At 40.6% G+C, this 22,693-nt stretch overlaps 1 protein-coding gene across 11 annotated transcripts in view; it reads left to right on the forward strand.

Annotated features, from left to right (window-relative positions):
• Window positions 1–22,268, forward strand: part of trim13 (tripartite motif containing 13) — a 35,584-nt gene extending 13,316 nt beyond the window's left edge. For 2 of the 11 annotated variants that reach the window (XM_068040321.1, XM_068040314.1), the window contains exon 2: window positions 20,438–22,268. In XM_068040321.1, the coding sequence (XP_067896422.1) occupies window positions 20,444–21,613 (1,170 nt within the window). In that variant the 5' untranslated portion in view covers window positions 20,438–20,443 and the 3' untranslated portion in view covers window positions 21,614–22,268. The other 9 variants (XM_068040316.1, XM_068040315.1, XM_068040317.1 and 6 more) reach the window with 9 other exon arrangements.
• Window positions 22,269–22,693: the final 425 nt, after the last annotated feature.

Consider the following 22,693-nt stretch of genomic DNA (forward strand, 5'->3'; position numbering starts at 1 on the left):
GTGACCTCTACCACCTAGAAGGACATGGGCAGCAGATGCATGGGAACACCACTACTTGCACATTCCCATCCCAAGCCACACATCATCCTGACTTGGAAGTATATCGCCATTATTTCACTGTCGCTGGGTCAAAATCCTGGAACTCCCTTCCTAACAGCACTGTGGGTGTACCTACCCCACATGGACTGCAGTGGTTCAAGAAGGCAGCTCACCACCGTCTTCTCGAGGACTATTAGGGATGGGCAATAAATGCTGTCCTAGCCAGCGATGCCCACATCCCATGAATTAATTTTTTTTTTAAAATTGGATCTTTCGTGGCTGAGGTTGATAAACATATCGAGGGATTTGGTGTTGAGGTATAGATTATCTGTGATCTGGATGAAGGGCAGAACAGGCTTGAAGGGCTGAATGGCCTCCTCCTGATCCTAATCATCTTGGGAAGTAACAACTATATTGTAGTTTTGGCGAAAGTAATTCAATTATGTTACATTCATTAGTGTCGTTGGCCAACAATAACCAAAGTGATGGATGTGACTGTGATCCATAGTAGGACTAGTCTTGCTTCAAACTCTGGAATATGTTTCCTTGAGATACTTGTGTAGTCCTGAGTGCCTGTGGAAATAGTTTCAAAAAGCTAGAGCACTAGCTTAGCATACTGCACCTATATTGTAGTCTGGTGGTTAGTATATGTGCAAGGGCATAGTTGTGCCAAGCAGATTCTTCCTGCTGTGGCCTCATGTGCATATTGATGAAGTTGTTGGAAATGATGTTTTTATATCCAACAACACCAACTTGCATTTGTGCAGCAACTGTGATTATAGAAGAATCTCCCATGGCATTTCAGAGAAAAAAACAAGCCCTCTAATCTTTGTGAGGAAAGGTGATGAAAGCTTGGTCAAAGGGATAGGCTGTATGGAGGCTTTTAGAGACAGATGGAAAGTGGATGCACAAAAGGGCGGAGCCAGATGACTGGAAGAGATGAACAACTGAGGGAGTTTGCAGAAGTTTTTTATTCATTCATGGTATGTGGGTATTGCTGGCTACAACAGCATTTATTGCCCATCCCTAATTGCCCTTGAGAAGGTGGTGGTGAGCCGCCTTCTTGAACCGCTGCAGTCCGTGTGAGGTAGGTACACCCACAGTGCGGTTAGGAAGGGAGTTCCAGGATTTTGACAGCAACAGTGAAGGAACGGTGATATAGTTCCAAGTCAGGATGGTGTGTGACTTAGAGAGGAACGTACAGGTGGTGGTGTTCCCATGTATTTGCTGCCCTTGTCCTTCTCGGTGGTAGAGGTCGCGTGTTTGGAAGGTGCTGTCTAAGGAGCCTTGTTGCATTGCTGCAATGCATCTTGTAGATGATACACACTGCTGCCATTGTGTGTCAGTGGTAGATGGAGTGAATGATTGGCACCCCATCCACAATCAAGCAGGCTGCTTTGTCCTGGATGGTGTTGAGCTTGAGTGTTGTTGGAGCTGCACCCATCTAGGCAAGTGGAGAGTATTCCATCACACTCCTGACCTGTGCCTTGTAGATGGTGGACAGGATTGGAGGAGTCAGGAGGTGAATTACTCCTGGCAGGATTCCTAGCCTCTGACCTGCTCTTGTAGCCACCGTATTTATATGGCTAATCCAGTTCCGTTTCTGGTCAATGGTAACCCCCAGGATGTTAGTGGGGGATTTAGTGATCGTAATGCCATTGAATGTCAAGGAGAGATGGTTAGATTCTTGTTTGAGATAGGTGTCATTGCTTGGCACCTGTATGGCGTGAACATTACTTGCCACTTATTAGCCCAAGCCAAGATATTGTCCTTGCTGCATTTCTACACGGACTGCTTCAGTATTTGAGGGATCGCGAATGGTGCTGAACATAGTCCAAACATCAGTGAACATCCCCACTTCTGACCTTTGATTGACCAAGGTCCTTGATGCAGCAGCTGGAGATGGTTAGGCCTAGGACACTACCCTGAGGAACTCCTGCATTGATGTCCTGGAGCTGAGATGATTGACCTCCTACAACCACAACCATTGTCCTTTCTGCTAGGTATGACTCCAACCAGCGAAGTGTTTTTTCTCTGATTCCCATTGACTCCAGTTTTGCTAGGGCTCCTTGATGCCATACTTGGTCAAATGCTGTCTTGATGTCATGGGCAGTCACTCTCACCCCACCTCTTGAGTTCAGTTCTTTTGTCTATGTTTGAACCAAGGCTGTTATGAGATCAGGAGCTGGCCGAACCCAAACCGAGCGTCACTAAGCAGGTTATTGCTCAGCAAGTGCTGCTTGATGGCACTGTTGACGACACATTCCGTCATTTTACTGATGATTGAGAGTAGACTGATGGGACGGTAATTGGCTGTGTTGGATTTGTCCTGCTTTTTGTGTACAGGACATACCTGGGCAATTTCCACTTTGCCGGGTAGATGCCAGTTTTGTAGCTGTACTGGAACAGCTTGGCTAGGGGCATGGCAAGTTCTGGAGCACAGGTCTTCAGTACTATTGCCAGAATGTTGTCAGGGCCCATAGCCTTTGCAGTATCCAGTGCCTTCTGTCATTTCTTGATAAACGGTGGAATGAATCGAATTGGCTGAACATTGCCATCTGTGATGCTGGGGACTTCAGGAGGAGGCTGAAGTAGGACATAGCTAGCCCTTTGGAGAGATTTGTAGATGAGGACATGCATAATAACTTTTATTTTTAGGGGACAGGGAGCTATTGTAGGTCAGTAAGAAATGAGGATGGGTGAGCGGGACTTAGTGCAGAGTAGCATATGGGTAGCACAGTTTTACATTAATTTGATTTGGTAGCATTTAGAAGGCCAACAAGTAAAGAGTTGGAGTTTGATGAAAGTGTGGATAGAGTTTAGGCAGCAATGGGGACAAGTTAGGAATGGATGTTGGTGATGGAAGTAAGCAGTTTTTTGGTGATGGATAGAATAAGGACTTTTGTCAACTCTTGATTCAACCTGAGTTAACAGTAAGGGAACAGAATGGAGACAGTGGAGAGGGAGCAAAGTTTTTGGCAGGAGCCATATTAGATACTTTTGGCCTTTCCAGTATTAAACTCCGTATTATAAAGTGGCTCCGAACATCTTTCCTTTTTGATAAAATATATAGGATAACATGGCTGAGTTGTGGGTATGGGCATTGTTTAGCCGGTGAGCAGAAAAAGTTATATTGACTTCTGTGTGTAAATAAATTATAATGAACAAAGCAAAGTCAGGTTCTCAGAACCATGATTGGTAGTGCCATTATTTTCAGATGTGCTCAGTACCTCATAGGATCCCAGCCAACCTAATAAGACTTCAGAGGGATGTGTTGATGTTATTCCTGCACCAATGTTTGAACAAGGATCAACGTCCGTAGTTATGATTAGCTTGTACAGCTTCCATGTGGCAACAGTTTGGCCAGAAAAAAGGCAGTTTCTGCCATTTCCAACTATCGAAACAACAGTCTGTACCATATTTTATATCTTTATGCCTCTTTAAAGTTGAATAGTATGTCCTTTTACTATGTAAATTCCAACCTGCTGGAAGTCTTGTATTCTGAGGAGGTTTCTTTCTAAAAACCAGACCCATTCAAGTTCAAGACTTTGAATAGTGTATGCTCCATTTTTTGAGAATATTGGATAGATACTCGTCTGTGTCTAAAGTTGAGAGCTTTGTTTAGTGAAAAAAAATCATTGGCTTATATAAGCCAATTAAATATTTTTCCTTGTATTTAAACACAGGGTTAAATGTACCTCATCAAATGTCCAGTTAATGCTTCCTGCTCTTTTTCCCCTACCAACCCCTCCCAAGATAGTATATGGAATACGTGTCCTTTTTGTATGATTCAAATGACTTATTAACTATATGCATTGTTAGAGTAGCACAAAGTTAATATCATCTCTGAGTGGGAAAATACATCTAGTTTAGCAATATGCAGTTGTTCTTTCCAAAGTTCTGATCAGTTATTGAATATTGCGTGAACTGTATTTCTTAACCATTTGGAGAATTGACATTTGTTGCATCATATGTTTGATAGAATTTGCAGTTATAGCGCACCTTTTTATCTGGTTACTGCACCTCAGGAAGGATGTATTGGTCTTGGCGGTGGTGCAGTGCAGGAACACCAGAATCATAACCAGGATTAAAGAGTTAAGTCATGAGTACAGATTGCATAAACTAGGCTTGAATTCCCTTAGGTATTGAAGATTAAGGGGTGATCTGATCAAGGTGTTTAAAATGATAAAAGGATTCAATAGGGTAGATAAAATAGAAACTTCTGGTAGGAGGTATGCCATTCAGGAGTGAAATCAGGAAGCACTTTTTCATGTAAAGGGTAGTAGAAATCTGGGACTCTCTCACCAAAATGCTGTTGATGCTCTGTAAGTTGCATCTTTCCAGACTGAGATCGATAGATTTTTGTTGGCTAAGAATATCAAGGCAGGTAAATGGAGTTGAGATACAGATTGGCCACGATATAATTGAACGATCGAAGTGCTGAATAGCCTACCCTTGTTCTGATCGCATCCTTGGAATATCCTAAAGCTCTTCACAATCAATACTTTGGAAGTGCAGTCAGTGATGTAATCTAGGTAGATATAGCAGCCAGTTTACACTCAATGAGAAGAAACACCAGTTTAGTTAGGCTGTTTATTTTTGATTTGGCTATGGGAGGAATGTTGACTGGTCCCCAAGAGAACTTCTTGTTCTGTGAGTAGTGCCATGGGATCTTTTTACAGCCACCTGAATTGACAGACAGACAGGCTTTGTTTAACAGTGCGCAGTGCTGTTTATTCTATTCTTGATTCAACAAGAAGACTGATCCCAAGTTTAAAGGGAATGAGCTATGAGGAAAGATTAGAGAAACACCAGTTCTACAGTTTTAGAAATACGACTGTTTAAAAAGGGGACTAACTGAAGTGTATCAATATTAAATGGTGTACACAAAATCATTCCAGAATATTGCTTTAAAGAAGAGCAGTAGAATAGGATCAGAGCATAAACGTTTCATTTATTGAAAAGAAGCAACATTTTTTTAACATTATCTGGTCATTATCACATGACTGTGGGATCATGTGTGCAAATTGGCTGCTGGTTTTCCTACATTACACTTCAAAAGTAGTTCATTGGCTGAAAAGCACTTTGGGATGTCCTGAAGTCATGAAAAGTGCGAGATAAATACAAGTCTTTAAATGTAAAACCAATATTGGAATGAAGTTTTCAACAAAGATGGATGTTTGGAACAACTTACTGGGCAATGTCTTGGGGCAAAAATCTCAAAGGTTTAAAATGCACTTGGATTCTATGATGGGAAGTTGGGTTACTGGAGAAATCAGTTTCATTAAACTGGCCTTTTCTTGACTTTAACTAATTTTGTTTTATGTCAGTCATTATTTGAACTTCAGACAACTGAGTCAATGGATGTAGCATTCTAGTTGAAATTGCTCTGTTTCGATTAATTTTGCTAAAAGGATCATAGTAAATGGGAAAGATTTATACAATAGAATATTTACTATCATCGGATCTCTGTTCAGTGTTGCATTGTGAGAAATTAGATGTGTTCTAACAAGCTACACAGTGAAATAAAACATTTATGGGCAATGATTTGAACCTCAACCTTTTAGTACAAGTTTCTTCTTTTAAAAGGCTAAAGTAATATTTTGGATGTGGACTGAATGTCACCACAGCTGTAATGTAGGTGAAATACTAAACTCAACAATTTAATAAACTGTTAGAGTGCCCAGTGCCATAACTGTTTAGATTCACAAGGCCTAGAATTTTGAGGCGCAGGGACAGCCCATAAGGTACAAAATCTATCTCATTCACGCAGATCAATTTTACCTCCTCGGCCTTTTCCTTTGAGCTCCTTTTCTCCAGAAACTCGTCAAATTTTGCCTCAAGGTCACGAATACTGTCTGCTTCAATGGCCTTCCTTAATTACTTATTTCCAAACTCCGTTCTTTTCTTTTAGGTGGAATAGCTGCAAACAACTTTTCTTTTACTCCCAACTTAGAATCATAGAATCAGACAGCACAGAAAGAGGCCATTTGGCCTGTTGTGCTGGCTTTTTGAAAAAACTTATTTAATTAGTCGCACTCCCCTGCTCTTTCCCTATAGCCCTGCAGATGTTTCCTTTTCAAGTATGTATCCAATTCTCTTTTAAAGTCACTGTTACATTTGCTTCCACTGTTCTTTCAGACAGTGCAGACCAGATCATCATAACTTACTGCATGAAAAAAAATCCCCTCATCTCCCCTCTGGTTCCCAACCGTCCTGCCTGTGGAAACAATTATTAACCCTGTCGATAGCTTTCATGATTTTGAACACCTATTAAAGCTTCCCTTAACCTTCTCTGCTTTAATTATTTATTTAGAGATACAGCACTGAAACAGGTCCTTCGGCCCACCGAGTCTGTGCCGACCAACAACCACCCATTTATACTAACCCTACGGCAATCCCATATTCCCTATCACCTCCCTACACTAGGGGCAATTTACAATGGCCAATTTACCTATCACCTGCAAGTCTTTGGATGTGGGAGGAAACCGGAGTACCCGGCGAAAACCCACGCAGACACAGGGAGAACTTGCAAACTCCGCACAGGCAGTACCCAGAATTGAACCCGGGTCTCTGGAGCTGTGAGGCTGCGGTGCTAACCACTGCGCCACTGTGCCGCCCCAAAGTAGAACAATCCCAACCTCTCTAGTCTGTCGACATAACTGAAATCTGTTACAGACTTAAATAAAAGTAAAATTCTGCGGATGCTGGAAATCTGAAATAAAAACGGAAAGTGCTGGAAATACTCAGCTGGTCTGGCAGCATCTGTGACCCTTTATCAGAACTGGCAAAGGTTAGAAATGTAATAGGCTTTGAGCAAGGGGGAGAGGGGTGGAAGAAGGGAAGCTGTGTGATTGGGTGGAGGGCAGGAGAGATTAAATGATAGAGATGTCACGGAACAGAAGGCAAAGGGAGTGCTAATAGTTGTAGTAAAAGACAAAGCATTAGTCCAGAGAGAGTGTCAATGGCATAATAATGAACAGCGCTGTCCAAAACCAAAAACATGAAAACCAGACAGGCACATCGTTTTATTATATATCTTTTAAATAAATAAAGTGGCAGTCATTCATTGAATTTGTTGAACTCAATGTAGAGTGCCTAAACGGAAGATGAGGTGCTGTTCCTCAAGCTTGCATTGAGCTTCACTGGAACACTGCAGCAGATTGAGAACAGAAGTGTGGGTGTGAGAACAGGGTGGTGAATTAAAATTAAAAGCATCCAGAAGCTCGGGGTCATGCTTGTGAACAGAGTGGAGGTGTTCCATAAAGCGGTCACCCAATCTGAGTTTCGTCTCCCCACCGTAGAGGAGACCACGTTGTGAGCAGCGAATACAATATAGTAAATTGAAAGAAGTACAAGTAAATCGCTGCTTCACCTGGAAGGAGTATTTGGGGCCTTGGATGGTGAAGAGAGAGAGGTAAAAGATGTCGTATTACACCTGCTTCAATTGTGTGGGAAGGGGCCGAGGTTTCGGGGGTGATGGAGGAGTGGACAGGGGTGTCACACAGGGAACAGTCCCTTCAGAATGCTGACGGGAGGGGAAGATGTGTTTGGTGGTGGCATCACGCTGGACCTGGTTGAATGGCAGAGGATGATCCTTTGGATGTGGAGGCTGTGGTGGGGTGGAAAATGAGGACAAGGGGAACCCTGTCGCAGTTCTGGGAGGGAGGGGAAGGGGTGAGGACAGAATTGTGGAAAATGGGCTGGACACAGTTGACGGCCCTGTCGACCACAGTGGGTGGGGGAATCCTCAGTTGAGGAAAAAGGACGACCTATCAGAAGCGCTGTTGTGGAATGCTGCATCATCAGAACAAATGTGTCGCAGAGGGAGCAACTGCGGGAATGGAATGGAGCCCTTACAGGAGGCAGGGTGTGAGGAAGTGTAGTTGAGGTAGTTTTTAAACTGTGTTCCCTGGTGTTTGAACAAAATAATTTTCCTGGATCCATTTAGTAAATTTTCCTCATGATCTTAAACTTTTCGATTACATCCCCATGACTGCTCTCTTCAACTTGCTTAACCTTTTCTGGAACCCCCTTTGCTGCTTGCCATCTACACCTCTCGAGAATAATAATATCCTTCTGACCATATCATTTAGATAACCAGAGTTGCATGTACTACTGCAGATGGAGTCTGACTAATACTTCCATCTGTACTCTATCCCTCTGCTAGTCCAAGCTCGTGCCTCATTTTTTATTGTAGCAAAGCACTGTCCTTATCCAGTATAAACATTGATCTCTTTCCTGTTTCATTTGAGTCATTCACAGAATGTGATTAAGCACTTATTTTTTTGGAGATTCCTTTACTGCCTTATTCATGTTTTTTGACCATTTATAAAGAATATTTCCATTAAAATCTTGTAACATGATAATGATGTGTTGGAGTCTGTTAGAATATAGTGATTGCAATTCATGCCTTAGGTTGGGATGAACAGTTTAATGTGTTTGTGGTTTTTGGATTTCAGACAACATGATCACTGTTCTTTCTTCTCCACACAGTGTCTTGAGTATGAACCTCCAACCATCCAAAAAGACTCCAGCTGGAAACCAAACTGTATGGATCCTTGGAGCAGAGTTTGCTTGTGTCATGAAAATTCTGGTCAAAAGTACAGGGAACTAAGTTCCCTGCTATAGAGTGTCACCCAAAGCAGAACCGAGATGTTTGTAAAGATGGAGGAGCAAGGAAACATCCAACTCAATACTGTGGCCTGATGTCTGTCTGCACAAGCTGCTCAGGCCAGACCCTAAGGAGCAGAGATGTAGGAAGGTCTGATGCACTATATTCCATCTTCTACCTGTGGGATCTAACAAGAGCCACAGAACATAGATTCAGTTGCCAAGGATGCTGGTCCCGGTACATGAAGTGAAGAGGCTTGTGTGACAAACCCAGGTTTTCCCAGACTGTTGTCTCCTAGAATTAACGTGGAAAAGCACGATGTTGGTGTAACCAAAAAGAAATCAATTTTTTTTAAAACTACGCAGCCATACATTTTAATTTCTGTGACAATTTGACCTTGTTTTGAATTTAAAATTAGAAATAAGTTTTTTTTTTCCCCCTTTTAGATAAAAATATAACTCTTGCTTTAATTCCTTCTATGTGAGAACGTTCAACTAATAACTGGCTCCTTATTAAAAATACTTGGAAAAAAATTGTTATACTTTAAAATATTAGGGTGATTAGAATGACAGATGTTTTTTAGTGCATCACAATTTTCAAGTACATGAAACTGAATTATTAACAAACATTTCAATTGTTTGAAGAGCAGCCCTGTTTTGTATAGTGGGTTAAGCTGCATTTAAGATACCCTTGTACTAAATGTCTAAAATAGAGCAGAAGTAAAATGCTAAATAAATTTGAATTTACTACAACAACATGCATTTATATAGCACATTTAATGTAGGAAAACATCACAGGGCACTTTAAAACAGAAGGAATTCTTATTTACCACTTGAAATGGTTTGTGTCTGAAGAAAATACATGCATTTGGAATTCCATAGCTACTGCTATTTTCTGCCCTACTCCTTGCTGAGCAACTGGATGTAACTGTTTGCTTTCTGCATTACATTATCACATCATTGACAATATACACCCCTTACAAAAAAGATGGAGGATCTGTCAGGTGTCTTTGATGTGAATGATGGAGCAGCTTGATATTCTCTAGCAGATTATTTGTGTTAATTCCACTTCAAGGAAGGTGGCCCTGAACAGGTGGGATTATTGAAAAGCTCAGTGAGACACAGCAGGAAAGGAAGGACTGTCACCAAGAAAATGATGGGAGCAGGAGCCCTTATGCAATCCAGATAGCCAGCAAGATAAAATAAATAAATAGTCAAAATGTTCAAAGTATACATTTACACACAGACAAGCCTTGGCTCAGTGGTAGCATTCTCACCTCTCAGTCAAAAGATTGAGAGTTTACGACCCCTGCCAGTGAGTTGAGCATGAAATTCAGGTTGACACTTCAGTGCAGTATTGAGGAAGTGCTGCACGGTCGGAGGTACCATCTTTTGGATGAGACTCCTTTCAGGTGAATTTAAAAAAAAATCTTTCATGGGATGTGGGCGTCGCTGGCAAGGCCAGCATTTTTGTTGCCCCTTCCTAATTGCCCTTGACAACTGAGTGGCTTGCTAGGCCATTTCAGAGGGCAGTTAAGAGTCAACCACATTGCTGTTGGTTTGGAGTCACATGTAGGCCAGACCAAGTAAGGACGCAGATTTCCTTCCCTAAAGGACATTAGTAAACCAGGTGGTAGTTTCATTACTGAGACAAGCTTTCAATTTCAGATTTTTAAAATTAATTAATTGAATTTAAATTCCACCAGCTGCCTTAGTGGAATTTGAACCCATGTCCCCAGGGCATTAGCTTGGACCTCTGGATTACTAGTTCAGTGACATTACCACTACACCACCGTCTTCCCTCAAGTAGATCTCAAGGCATGATTCGAAGAAGTGCAGGGGAGTTCTCCCTAGTGTACTGGCAAGTAATTATTCCCTCAATCAACATCACAAAAAAACAGATGATTTAGTCATTTATTTTATTCTTGTTTGTGGGACCTAGCTGTGCTTTGGCTTTTCCTACATCACAACAGTGACTACACTCTGTACTGCATTCAGATGTTGTGAAACGTGCTATATAAATGCAAATTTTTTCCTTTCCTTTACAGGTTGTCACTTTGACAAATGTAGATTAATAGAAGCCAGCACAGATTTATTAAGGGTAAATTGTGTTTAACAAGTAACAGAGGGTTAATGAGGGTAATGCGGTTGATGGTGAACATGGACTTCCAAAAGGCATTTGATAAAGTGCCACATAATAGGCTTGTCGGCAAAGTTGAAGCTCCTGGAATAAAAGGCTCAGTGGCAGCATGGATACGACGTTGGTTGAGTGACAGGAAATTGAGAGTAGTGGTGAACAGTTGTTTTTCGGACTGGAGGAAGGTATACAGTGAGGTTCCCAGGGTCGGTTTTTAGGACCACAGCTTTTCTTAAATCTGTATTAATAACCTAAACTTGGGTGTGCAGGACAAAATTTACAGATGACACACAACTTGGAAGTATTGTGGATTGTAAGGAGGGCAGTTATAGACTTCAAGAGGACATAGGCTGGTGAATGGACGGATATATGTCAGATGAAATTTTATGCAGACAAGTATGAAGTAATACATTTTGATAGGAAGAACGAGAAGGCACAATATTAAAATAATGGGTACAATTCTAAAGGCAGTGCAGAAACAGGAACTGGGGGTAAATGTGCACAAATCGTTGAAGGTGGCAGGGCAGGTTCAGAAAGCAGTTAATAACGCATGTGGGTTCCTGGCCTTTATAAATAGAGGCATAGAGTGCAAAAACAAGGAAGTTATGATGAACCTTTATAAAACACTGCTTCAGCCTCAACTGGAGTATTGCACCCAATTCTGCCAATTCTGGGCACCAGACTTTAGGAAGAACTTGAAGGCATTGGAAAGGGTGCAGAAAAGATTTATGAGAATGGTTTGAGGGTTACAAGGATAGATTGGAGAAGCTGGGGTTGTTCTTGGAGAAGAGAAGGTTGAGAGGCTATTTGATAAAGGTGTTCAAAATCCTGAGGGATCTGGACAGAGTAGATAGGAAAAAACTGTTTCCTTTGATGGAAGGGTCGAGAACCAGAGGACACTGATTTAAAGTGATTGGCAAAAAAACCAAAGGCAACGTGAGGAAAAACCTCTTTATGCAGCAAGTGGTTAGGATCTGGAATGCACTGCCTGAGATTGTGATGGAGATGGATTCAATTGTGGCTTTCAAAAGGGAATTGGATAGTTATTTGACAAGAAAAGATTTGCAGGGCTACAGGGGAAAAAGGCAGGGGAGTGGGACTAGCTGTGTTGCTGTCACCAACACAGACATAATGGGCCAAATGGCCTCCTTGTGTGCTGTAACCATTCTATGATTCCAGATTGTAGTTATATAACAAATCTTTATAATGGAGCAGCTAAAACATTCCGTGATAAAGAGCTCATTTCTGAAATATAGCAACGCCTGACAAGTTGTTATGGAATCTGGTGAACAAAAAAATTCACAAAAGCGGAATTGATTTTCAAACATGTTCATCTGCCTTAACATGAAAAGATCCAAAATGCTTGCATTAGTCAGTCAACTTAGGAGGCCTGTAACACAGCTTGCTTGTTGTAGAGTGTGCTTTTAACTTTTGTTTTTTTTCCACAGTATTGGAACTGTGATGGGATTGAGTGCCCTTTACGGGGCACTTTCATAAGAACAGGATTAGGCCATTCAGCCTCTTGAACCAGTTCTACCATTCAGCCAGATCACTCCATTTACTCACCTTAGCTCCATATCCTTTGATATCCTTACCTAACAAAAATTTCAGACTTTTGAGAATTCCAGATTTTTAGTAGCCTTTGTGTGAAAAAGGGCTTCCTGATTTCACTGCTGAATGGTCTGGCTGTAATTTTATTATGCCCCCTTGTTGTGGGCTCCTTCAAAAGGAAATAGTTTCTCTATATCTACCTTACAAAATCTTTTTAGCATCTTAAACACCTCTATTAAATCACCTATCGTCTAAAACTCAAAGAAATACAAGGCAAGTTTATGCAACCTGTCCTTATAATTTAACACATTATGCCCCAATATCACTGGTAAATCTGTGCTGCACTCTCTCCAAGGCGAATATATCCTTCCTGAGGTGTGCTACCCAGAACTGAATGCAGTACTCTAAATGGGGTCTGATCCAAGGCTGTCTACAACTTGCCAATAATTTTATTGCATTTCATTCTTGCTGGAGGATCTTAATACACCTGATTATTGTTTACAGATTGACAGAAAATATACAGGGTTTTTTCACATGTGCTGTTGTATACGTCAAATACATTAGAACATGATACCAGGTAATTAGAGACACGGGTAATGTCTTCATCAAGGAACTGGGAGGTGTGACTCATGCATCATGTGGCTCTCTGCTGCATGACCTCTCCTGTGTCGTTTAACATAATCTTTGAATCTCTTTCACCTATCCTTCAAGAGTACAATCCTGGGTTGGAGCTGCATCCTCTCACTTGGTTTGGTGCTGACCTGTCCAGTCAGCTTTCATGTGTTTAGAATACCTAGAGGTGGGGGGAGGCAAGTATGTGTTTGCATGGAAACTCAATGGACTGATTTCTGAAGTGCACTTATTGCTGCATTATATTGTTTGTGTTTGAATTGTGCATTATCTGGAGTAGATATCGAGATTCCAAAACAAGGAGAGTTGTATGAATTGTTGATGAATTAGTACTTGTTAACAAGTAATTTAATGACCTATCTTTTAACCTCTGTTTTTGTTGAGCAGATTCAATCTGGTCAATGATCCATCCAACACTGATTGATAACTTAATGTAAACAGCCGTTTTGTAACTTCTTTTTTAAATGCAATACTATTTCTATTTGTGTGTTTTGACTTGAAGAATAGTTTCACTGTCTCCTGGGTGGGGCTGAAATGCATGAAGTTTTATAGCGATTCTGACTCCATCTAGGTTTGACTTTTAAGTCTATGAACTGCTTGTAATCTGGCACCTTTTGCTGAATGTTGATGTCATAAACAGTGTGTATTTACAGCTAGTCAATGTGTACTTGAAATTGATGTTATAAAGACAAACTATATTGCTAATGATTTATAGTCAGTGGTCAAAACATCTGGCCTTTAATGATTAGATGGAAATGTTCACTATCATGCTCTGGAACAGGAGGCCATTTGGTCCATCATGCTGTTTGAAAGAGCATTTCAATTAGTCCCAGTCCCTGACCATTTCCCATAGCCCTGCAAATTTTTCCCCTTCAAGTATTTATCCAATTGCTTTTTGAAAGTTGTTATTAGATCTGCTTTCACCAACCTTTCAGGCAGTGAATTGCAAATCATCATAACTCGTGTAAATAAAAAAAAAATCTTATCTTGCCACTGGTTGTTTTGCAAATTAGCTTAAATCTGTGTTCTGTAGTTATTGACCCTTCTGCCACTGGAAATCATGATTTTGAACATCTCTATCATTTCTCCTTAACCCGCATTGTTGTAGGGAAAACAACCCCAGTTTCTCCAGTGGTTCCACATAACTGATATTCTGCATCCCTATGATATGCATTCTAGCATATCATCTGCTCTCCAAGGCCTAAAGTGTGGTTGGCAGAATTACATGCAATACTCTAACTGGGGTGTAACCAGTGATTTATAAAGATTTAGCATAACTTCCTTGCTTTTGTACTCCATGCCCTCTGTTTATAAAGGCAAGGATCCCATATGCTTTTTCAACAGCCTTTTCAACTTGGCCTGCCACCTTCAAAGAATAGTGTACATATGCCCCTAGGTGTCTCTATTCTTGCACCTCCTTTAAAATTGTTAGCTTTATTTTATATTGCCTCTCCTCATTCTTCCTACCAAAACGTATCACTTCACACTTTCCTGCTTTAAATTGCATCTGCCACATGTCTGCCCATTTCAACAGTCTATGTTCTCCTGAAGTCTGTTACTATCCTTCTCACTGTTTACCACATTTCAGAGTTTCGTATCATCTGAAAACTTTGAAATTGTGCCCTATATACCCAAGTCCAGGTCATTAATCAGCATTTGAACTCAACTGTCCAGTTCTCCTTGAAACTGTATTTTAAAGATTTATGATGTGAATATAATTGACACTGGATGATAGGAAAAGGCACCTACCATTGCATTGGAATTCAAATAGGTAACTAGCCGTTATTAGATTCACAAGTGGGTCTCTGCCATGCCAACTTGACTTCACATTGCAGGGGGAGGGGGGCATGGAGGAGGAGAAGAGATTTTCTGTGTTATGTCATGTAATTTATGGGGTAAATTTACATCTTGACCACTAGAGCAGTAATCTGGCGGAGCAGATTGCTCACTCATTGTATTTGATCTCAAGATAAGCTTCCTACCACATCTGTGCAATCAATAAGATGACTTACTTCCACCTCCGTACCATCGCCTGATTCTGCCCCGGCTTCAGGTCATCTGTTGCTGAAATCCTCCCCCATGTCTTTTGTTACCTCTTGACTTGATTTTCCAACGCATTATTGGCTGGTCTCCCACCTTCTACTCTCTGTACACTTGAGCTCATCCAAAACTCTGCTGCTCGTGTCCTAACTCTCATCAAGTCCCGTTCACCCATTCCCTCTAATTTCCTTTTGCTGTGCAGGCATCTTAAAGGGACCACTGCTTGTGCGTGAACTGTTTGTCCCCTGTATGGCACATTCGCGATTGCTGCATGGCCGCACACCTCGCAGCTTAGAGGGAATGTTGCCCTATTGGTCCTGTGCACGCTGACCTACACTGGCTCCCGGGTAAGCAATGCCTCTTTTTTTCTCTTTCATTCTTGCTTTCAAATTCCTTCATAGCCTGGTCCCTCCCTATCTCTGTAACCTCTTCCAGTCCTACAACCCTTCTAGATATTAGCACTTCTTCAATTCTGGCCTCTTGAGCATCCCCGATTTTAATCACTCCGCCAGTGGTGACCTTGTCTTCAGCTGTCAACGCCCTAAGTTCTGGCATTCTCTCCCTAAACCTCTCCACCTCTTTACTTTTCCTTCTTCCTCCTTTTAAGATACTCCTTTAAAACCTACCTCTTTGACCAAGCTTTTGGTCATCTGCCCTAATTGTGGCTCAGTATTAAATTTTGTTTTTAACACTCCTGTGAAATGTCTTGGGATGTTTTTAGTTTGTGTGTGTGTGTGTGTACATGTGTGTGTGTACATGTGTGTGTGTACATGTGTGTGTGTACATGTGTGTGTGTACATGTGTGTGTGTACATGCGCACACAAAGTTATCTTGTTGATGTAGAAATCCATGGAATGAAAATTGGGCAGGTTCTACAGTGGGTGAGCAATCTGCCCTGCCAGTTTATTGCCCAGGTGGTGAAGATGAAAATTATCTTGTGCAAATATGTTCTTTTATGGTCCCGCACCGTTTTCCTCCCCCCACCCCTGGCTAATATTGTATTCATTTGAGGTTATTAATGTTTCATACAGTCATTTTCATAAGATGGTTTGCGTTAATGGGAATTTCTTCTATGTAGAATACTAAACAATTTAGAATTATGTTGATTTTCAGGCTGCAGGGATTGACCAGCGGGAAGGTAGACAGTGATGTAAGATAATGAGAGGATATTTTGATCATTATATAGGGCCAAGTATACCTGTTGTCTCTATGACCTTAGCTGCATGGTGAGTGGCATTTTTGTGCTGTATGACTTCATGATAATGTCGACCTATTAGTATTATTGAAATTGGTGTTAAATACATTTTGTTATTCAGATGTTGCTTTTCAGCCAGTAAAATTCTGTTAACCACGTACATGGCAAACATCTTTTTAATTAGCACGATATGGTGGCATTGTTGTTATGTTACTGGACTAGTAACCCAGAGGCTTGGACTAATAATCTAGAGATTGAGTTCAAATCTCATCCAAGTTTGGAAATTTGAATTCAGTTTATGAAATAAAAATCAGGAAATACAAATCTGTTATCGGTAAAAGTGACCATGAAGCTGTATGATTGTCATAAAAGCCCAACTGGTTCACTACTGTTCTTTATGGAAGGAAAACTGATGTCCTTACCTTTTTCTAGTTTGTAAAACTCCTTTGGGCTGGCCTGTACTATGCAACTTTGTGAGGAATTTACTCTTTCTTTCCCTGCATCTAAAATCTGGAATAAAACTCTAATCAAACTATAGTTATGTTTGACATATACACATCATAGTCACATTGATCTCCATGGTAGTGCTGTCAGTTTCTATAATTTTTTTAATTTGATCTCTGGATGTGTGTGACACTGGCAAGGCCCCAGCCCCCAATATCCCTCAGAACCTACTGGACCTTATCTTGGACTGTGTAAAGTTGATTTTAGGTTATATTGCTATAACTGGGAGCATTCTTGGCTGAAAGCAGTGGTGGGCCTGTCCTCAGAGGCTTGAATCTCAATCCTTTGCATCACGCTTTCCTAAATCCTAACTTTAATCACCAAAAATTGCAGCCTCGATCACCTGAAACAGCGTCAAAACTCAATCTCTGACAGAACAGATTGAATTCCAAATAATCGTACAAGCAGTAAATTGCAGCCAGAAGGCAAGGGAAATACTGTGTATGTGTATATACAGTTGTCCTTGCTGTAAATTTACACTGAGGATGGCAAGAGAAGAAAAGTAGAAAATCATTTGTTGCTTGTAGTATAAAATTGGTTCATTTGCTTTTTTTTAAATTCTGCATGAGTTTTTTTTTGTAGTTTATAGATTCATAGAGAGAGATACAGCACTGAAACAGGCCCTTTGGTCCACCGAGTCTGTGCCGACCAACAACCACCCATTTATACTAATCCTACATTAATATCTTGTATTCTCTTCTCTCCTGATCATCTTTCCCCGCATTGTGTACTGTGCCCGTCCTAAACAGCATTTGGGAAAACTGCTTCCAGGCTCAGCTGATTCTATTCTATAAACAGTCAAATGTGCTTTGGAGTGCCTCTGATACACAGGTTTTTACCTCCCACCTAGTGGACAGGTGCTTGGCCTCCATAGGGGCTTCCCTTAATGAATACGATTGAAAAAGTGGTATGTGTGTCGGCAAAAAAAAGACTCTGACACACATTCTACAGCTCTGGTACTTGGGCTTAGACTTCCAGTGCGTTGTGCCAAATAGTCCTGAAATGTGAGTATCTGTTATTTCCAGGTGTATTTTGCTATGATGTTTTAATGCTGTATTTTCTTAGACTCTTAGTCGAGACACAGCAACATTGTCCTACACTCCCCTAGTCTTTTGAGTTTAGTTGCTCCAGAATCAGAAATTCTCTCCAGGTTAATGATGTGATCAGACCCTGGCCTAGGCATGTTTTCCCTTTGGCTTCAAGTAGTTAAAACTCCAGAAATTGCATTGACTCAAGCCATTTCATTTTAATTCTAAAATTACCTTGTTTTTTTGACATGACATTATGGACAGGGGAAATGCAATAACTGTGGTTGAGCAAAGAAACCGAAAGTGAGCCCTATTGCTGTTTGCAGCCTCATGTTGGTGTCTATCCTAAATATATTTTCAATGTGACAGGTGCTTAATCTTTCTTCATTCAATTCCACAATCCGCATTATAACAGTCATTGCTTTCTTCAGTTTTTATTGTTTAATTTGATTATAGTTTTCTTGTCTTGACAGTTTATTTTCTGTGTCAATCCAGTCTTCTCTCCTTGCAGTCTCCATTGTGGTCATCTCTTCTATTTTATTTTGCTTTCTGGTTTATCTAAAAATGTAAGTGAACTAAATTTTAAAAGGTCAATAAAAAGACCTAAAACCAAGGGAAACAGGAGTGGGTGGTGCTTTGAGTCCTTGTATTTGCCTTTCCTCTCTGGATTTTTGGTTTGAATGTAGGCCAGATTGATGAGATGAAGATCATAAAGTGATATAAACCCAACTTGTTCACTAATGTCCTTTTTAGGGAAGGAAATCAGCCATCCTTACCTGGTCTGGCCTATAAATGACTCCAGTTCCACGCCAACTTAACTTCCCTCTGAAGTGGTCTAACAAGCCACTCTTGAATTGAATTGCTACATCAGCAGTTCAAGAAGAAGGGCCCACGACTGTCTTCTCTGGCAGCTAGGGATGGGCATAAAATGCTCGCTTTGCGAGTGATGCCATATCCCAAGAATTAATAGTTTTTTTTTAATTTCCCCCGCTGGGGTGATGTAAACTTCCTAGTGAGTCCAGTCAAACTGAATCCAATTAATGGTGAATGTAAGTCTTAACCCATAAATTGGTACTAATTCTCACTTAGAGAAAAATTTAGTATGATTTAATGTGTGAAATGATATTGCAGCACTGCTGTAGAAGAGAGGAGGAGATAGTTACCGTGAGAATGTGTGCACAAAAGTTTATTTTCGAAAAAAAAATTAGATTTAAATGCTTTATGAATGGAAGTTGGGGCATTACAAGTTACACAAGATACTGAAAAATGTTTTATGTTCCACAAATGCTTTCAAATACAAATCTTTGCATTTTGGATTAAGGTTTGGGGGAGGCGGGGAATAAATGATTGTAATCATTTAAATGATGAATCATCAAGGTTTTCTTACCAGAATACCCTGTTATTTGGGGGTAGATAGTAACTGCTTGACGTATAGAGATGTAATCCCACTCAATTCATGTCAGCAACAAAAAACATAGAATTATCTCGAATATACAGCACAGTGGGCGGCACAGTGGCGCAGTGGTTAGCACCGCAGCCTCACCGCTCCAGCGACCCGGGTTCAATTCTGGGGACTGCCTGTGTGGAGTTTGCAAGTTCTCCCTGTGTCTGCGTGGGTTTCCTCCAGGTGCTCCGGTTTCCTCCCACATGCCAAAGACTTGCTGGTTGATAGGTTAATTGGCCTTTATAAATTGCCCCTAGTATAGGTAGGTGGTAGGGAAATATAGAGACAGGTGGGGATGTGGTAGTAATGTGGAATTAGTGTAGGATTAGTATAAAATGGGTGGTTGATGGTCGGCACAGACTCGGTGGGCCGAAGGGCCTGTTTCAGTGCTGTATCTCTAAACTAAACGAAACAGAAACAGGCCATTTGATGTAACCAGTCCATGCCGGTGTTTATGCTCCACTCAAGCCCCCTCCCATTCTTCCTTGTCTAGCTAGCAGCATAACCCTCTATTCCCTTCTTCCTCATATGCTTATCTAGCTTCCCCTTTTTTTAATGTGTCTATACTATTCACCTCCGCCTCTTCCTGTGGTATTGAGTTCTACATTCTCAGTACTCTTGAATTCCCTATTTGATTTCTTGGTTACTATCTTATTAATGGCCTCAAGTTTTGCTGTTCCCCGCACACTCTCTATGTCTACTTTATCAAAATCTTTAACTCCTCTATTGGGTCACCCCTTAACCTTCCTGTTCGCCCTTTCCTGATCGGTATAACCTTGCAGTTCTTGTAAATCTTTTATGCACCCTCTCCACTGCTTCTATATCCTTTTTTAAATGTTATTGAAGAGTAAAGGTCTACTTTTGAAATTACTTTCTGATCCATTTTTAGCGTTCTTTATCCCCAATTGTGCCATATTCCATCCTAACCAAAGTCAGGCCAGTTATCAGTTATCTGTTGCTGCTTTTTTGTACTGAACTGTTAGAAATATGGCATTGTTTGACTTGCCCATGAACTTTCCTCTCTTTGTTCATTGTTTCTATTAATTACTTAATGCCCTGGCTGAGATCAGGCACTCCTCATGAGTGTATTAAATTCATGGAATTTTTATATGTAAACAATTTATTCTGTTGTTTAATTTTTGTTCCACTTAAATGTGAGTTCCAGTACAAAGCAGCAATTATTTGTTGTATTATACTTCTGAATATATGTTCAAGATATTAATGGGGTGTTAATTTTTGTTATATTTCTTAAATAGAATGCAATGGAGTTGTTTGAAGAAGAGTTGACCTGTCCCATTTGTTGTTGTTTATTTGAAGACCCACGTGTTCTCCCTTGTTCGCATAATTTCTGCAAGCGATGTTTAGAAGGCATCTTGGAAGGAAGTGGGAGAGGTATGCAATGGAAAGTCCCTTTTAAATGTCCAACCTGCCGCAAAGAAACCCCTGCCTTGGGGATTAGCAATTTGCAAGTGAATTATTCGCTGAGGGGAATAATAGAGAAGTACAACAAGATTCGGATCATACCTAAAATTCCGATCTGCAGGAAGCATAGTGGGCAACCACTGAATATCTTTTGCTCAACAGACCTTCAGTTAATCTGTGGGTTTTGCGCTACCATGGGAGACCACGAAGGACATTCCTTTTGTGCCATCAAGGATGCCTACAGAGAGGAGAGAGAAGCTTTTGATGGGCTTTTCCAGGGGCTGGAAACCTGGTGTTCTGCTGATGTGCAGTCGTGCCTGGAGAAATTAGAAAGTGGCAAGAAAAAATCCCTGCAGTTAATAAGCAAGGATGCAAAAAAAGTGATGGAATATTTTACAAAGTTGCAGCACACACTGGAGCAGAAAAAGAATGAGGTACTTTCAGATTTTGAAACCATGAAGCTGGTGGTGATGCAGGCCTATGATCCAGAGATAAATAAACTGAAGATGATTCTAGAAGAACAGAAAAGGGCTTTTGCTATGGCAGAGACATTTAAGGATGTCACTGACCCAGTCTTGTTTCTGCAGCAGATGCAGGATTTCCGCAATAAAGTTAAAGTTGTCAAGGAGACTCCATTGCCTTCCTGCACAGATGTTGAGATGCATCCTGTAATGAAAAATTTTAACACCAGCCGTTGGGATAGGGTGAGGCTGAAGGATGTTGATAAAGTAACTTTACCTACAGAGAATTACACCTTCAGATTCAAAACCTCCCCTAAAAAGTCAGGCAGATTCCTTGCAGTTTCTGTTATCTGCCTCCTGCTTTTTATAATGGCATTCTGTCATTGTGAGGTAATTGAGAGCGTTGAGGCGTTGAAAATTCACATGACCACACTCACTAGTTTATTGCACTATGGTGAGATTGTAGATATACTTTCACTTAGCTGTCAAGGGTGTAAAAGTATTATCCATGAGCTGTGGCAGAATGTAGCAGAATTTGTGCAAATATAAAATGCTGTAATGGGATGAAAGATCACTGCTACACTACACAAACTGTCGCTGCAACATTAACCATCACGGAGTTGCGTCTAAGATCTCTAGGGCCAGATATCTGGGACCTATCTTTTTTTCACTAACGGAAGGGACAAGAAATTGCAATATAGTCACGATTGTTTTGGATATTTTAGTACTTCAGTGACTAGGAGATTTTATTTTTAGGTTTAAGTTCTAATTTTATAGCAGTCGTGATTCATGATGTCATCAGATGGACACATTTTAGTTGTTTAATATTCTGCCAACGTGACTGGCGCCTGTTATAAATGATAGCAGTCTCCCTCCTCCGATTTATTTTATCTTGTAATGTGGTGATGTACAAAGGATCCAGTGAAATTAAATGTCATCTATGAGTAATGATTGGCAAGCTTCTAAACTGCCACCTGCATTGTATAATTCAGACGCACATGCAAATAGTGTTGCATGTCTGCTTCTGTAAAAAAAAAAATCAGTGCAGCTTTCCATGAAGCCTACTGGTTTCATCAAAATGAATAGACTATAATTTTTCTGCGTTTGTATTTTAATGTATGAATACAGTGCTGTGCACATCATTAGGAATGTGCTGCAGTATTGTATCAGTATAATATACATAGACTGAAACTGCTTTTGGGTACTTGTCTTTAATAAATGTTTAATCATTTACAAAACTGCCTATAATTATTTTAGAAATTAATTTGGGAACGTTCAGATTTATTATAACACAACTGGTTAATAATTGCACATTATGCCAATTAGAGTTTGAGACTATTGTCCTTGCACATCTTCTATAGCTTATGTTATATAAAAGGATGATTCACATAATGCAACATATAGACGAGATGTTATGCTTTGTACTTTATCCAGTAGATGAACTACATTACATGGTTTTGTTCAAATACCCCTCAAGCATTTCTCCAGTTTTTAGGAGTTAAAACTTTCATCACTCTGGGTGATGAGCAGTCATCAAGAATAACAAAATGCATTGAGATCTTCTGACACCCTGGAGCCTGTCCCCCATCTACAAGGCACAAGTCAGGAGCGTGATGGAATACTCTGCAT

The sequence above is a fragment of the Heterodontus francisci genome, chromosome 10 (genome assembly GCF_036365525.1).
Source record: "Heterodontus francisci isolate sHetFra1 chromosome 10, sHetFra1.hap1, whole genome shotgun sequence".
Lineage (NCBI taxonomy): Eukaryota > Metazoa > Chordata > Chondrichthyes > Heterodontiformes > Heterodontidae > Heterodontus > Heterodontus francisci.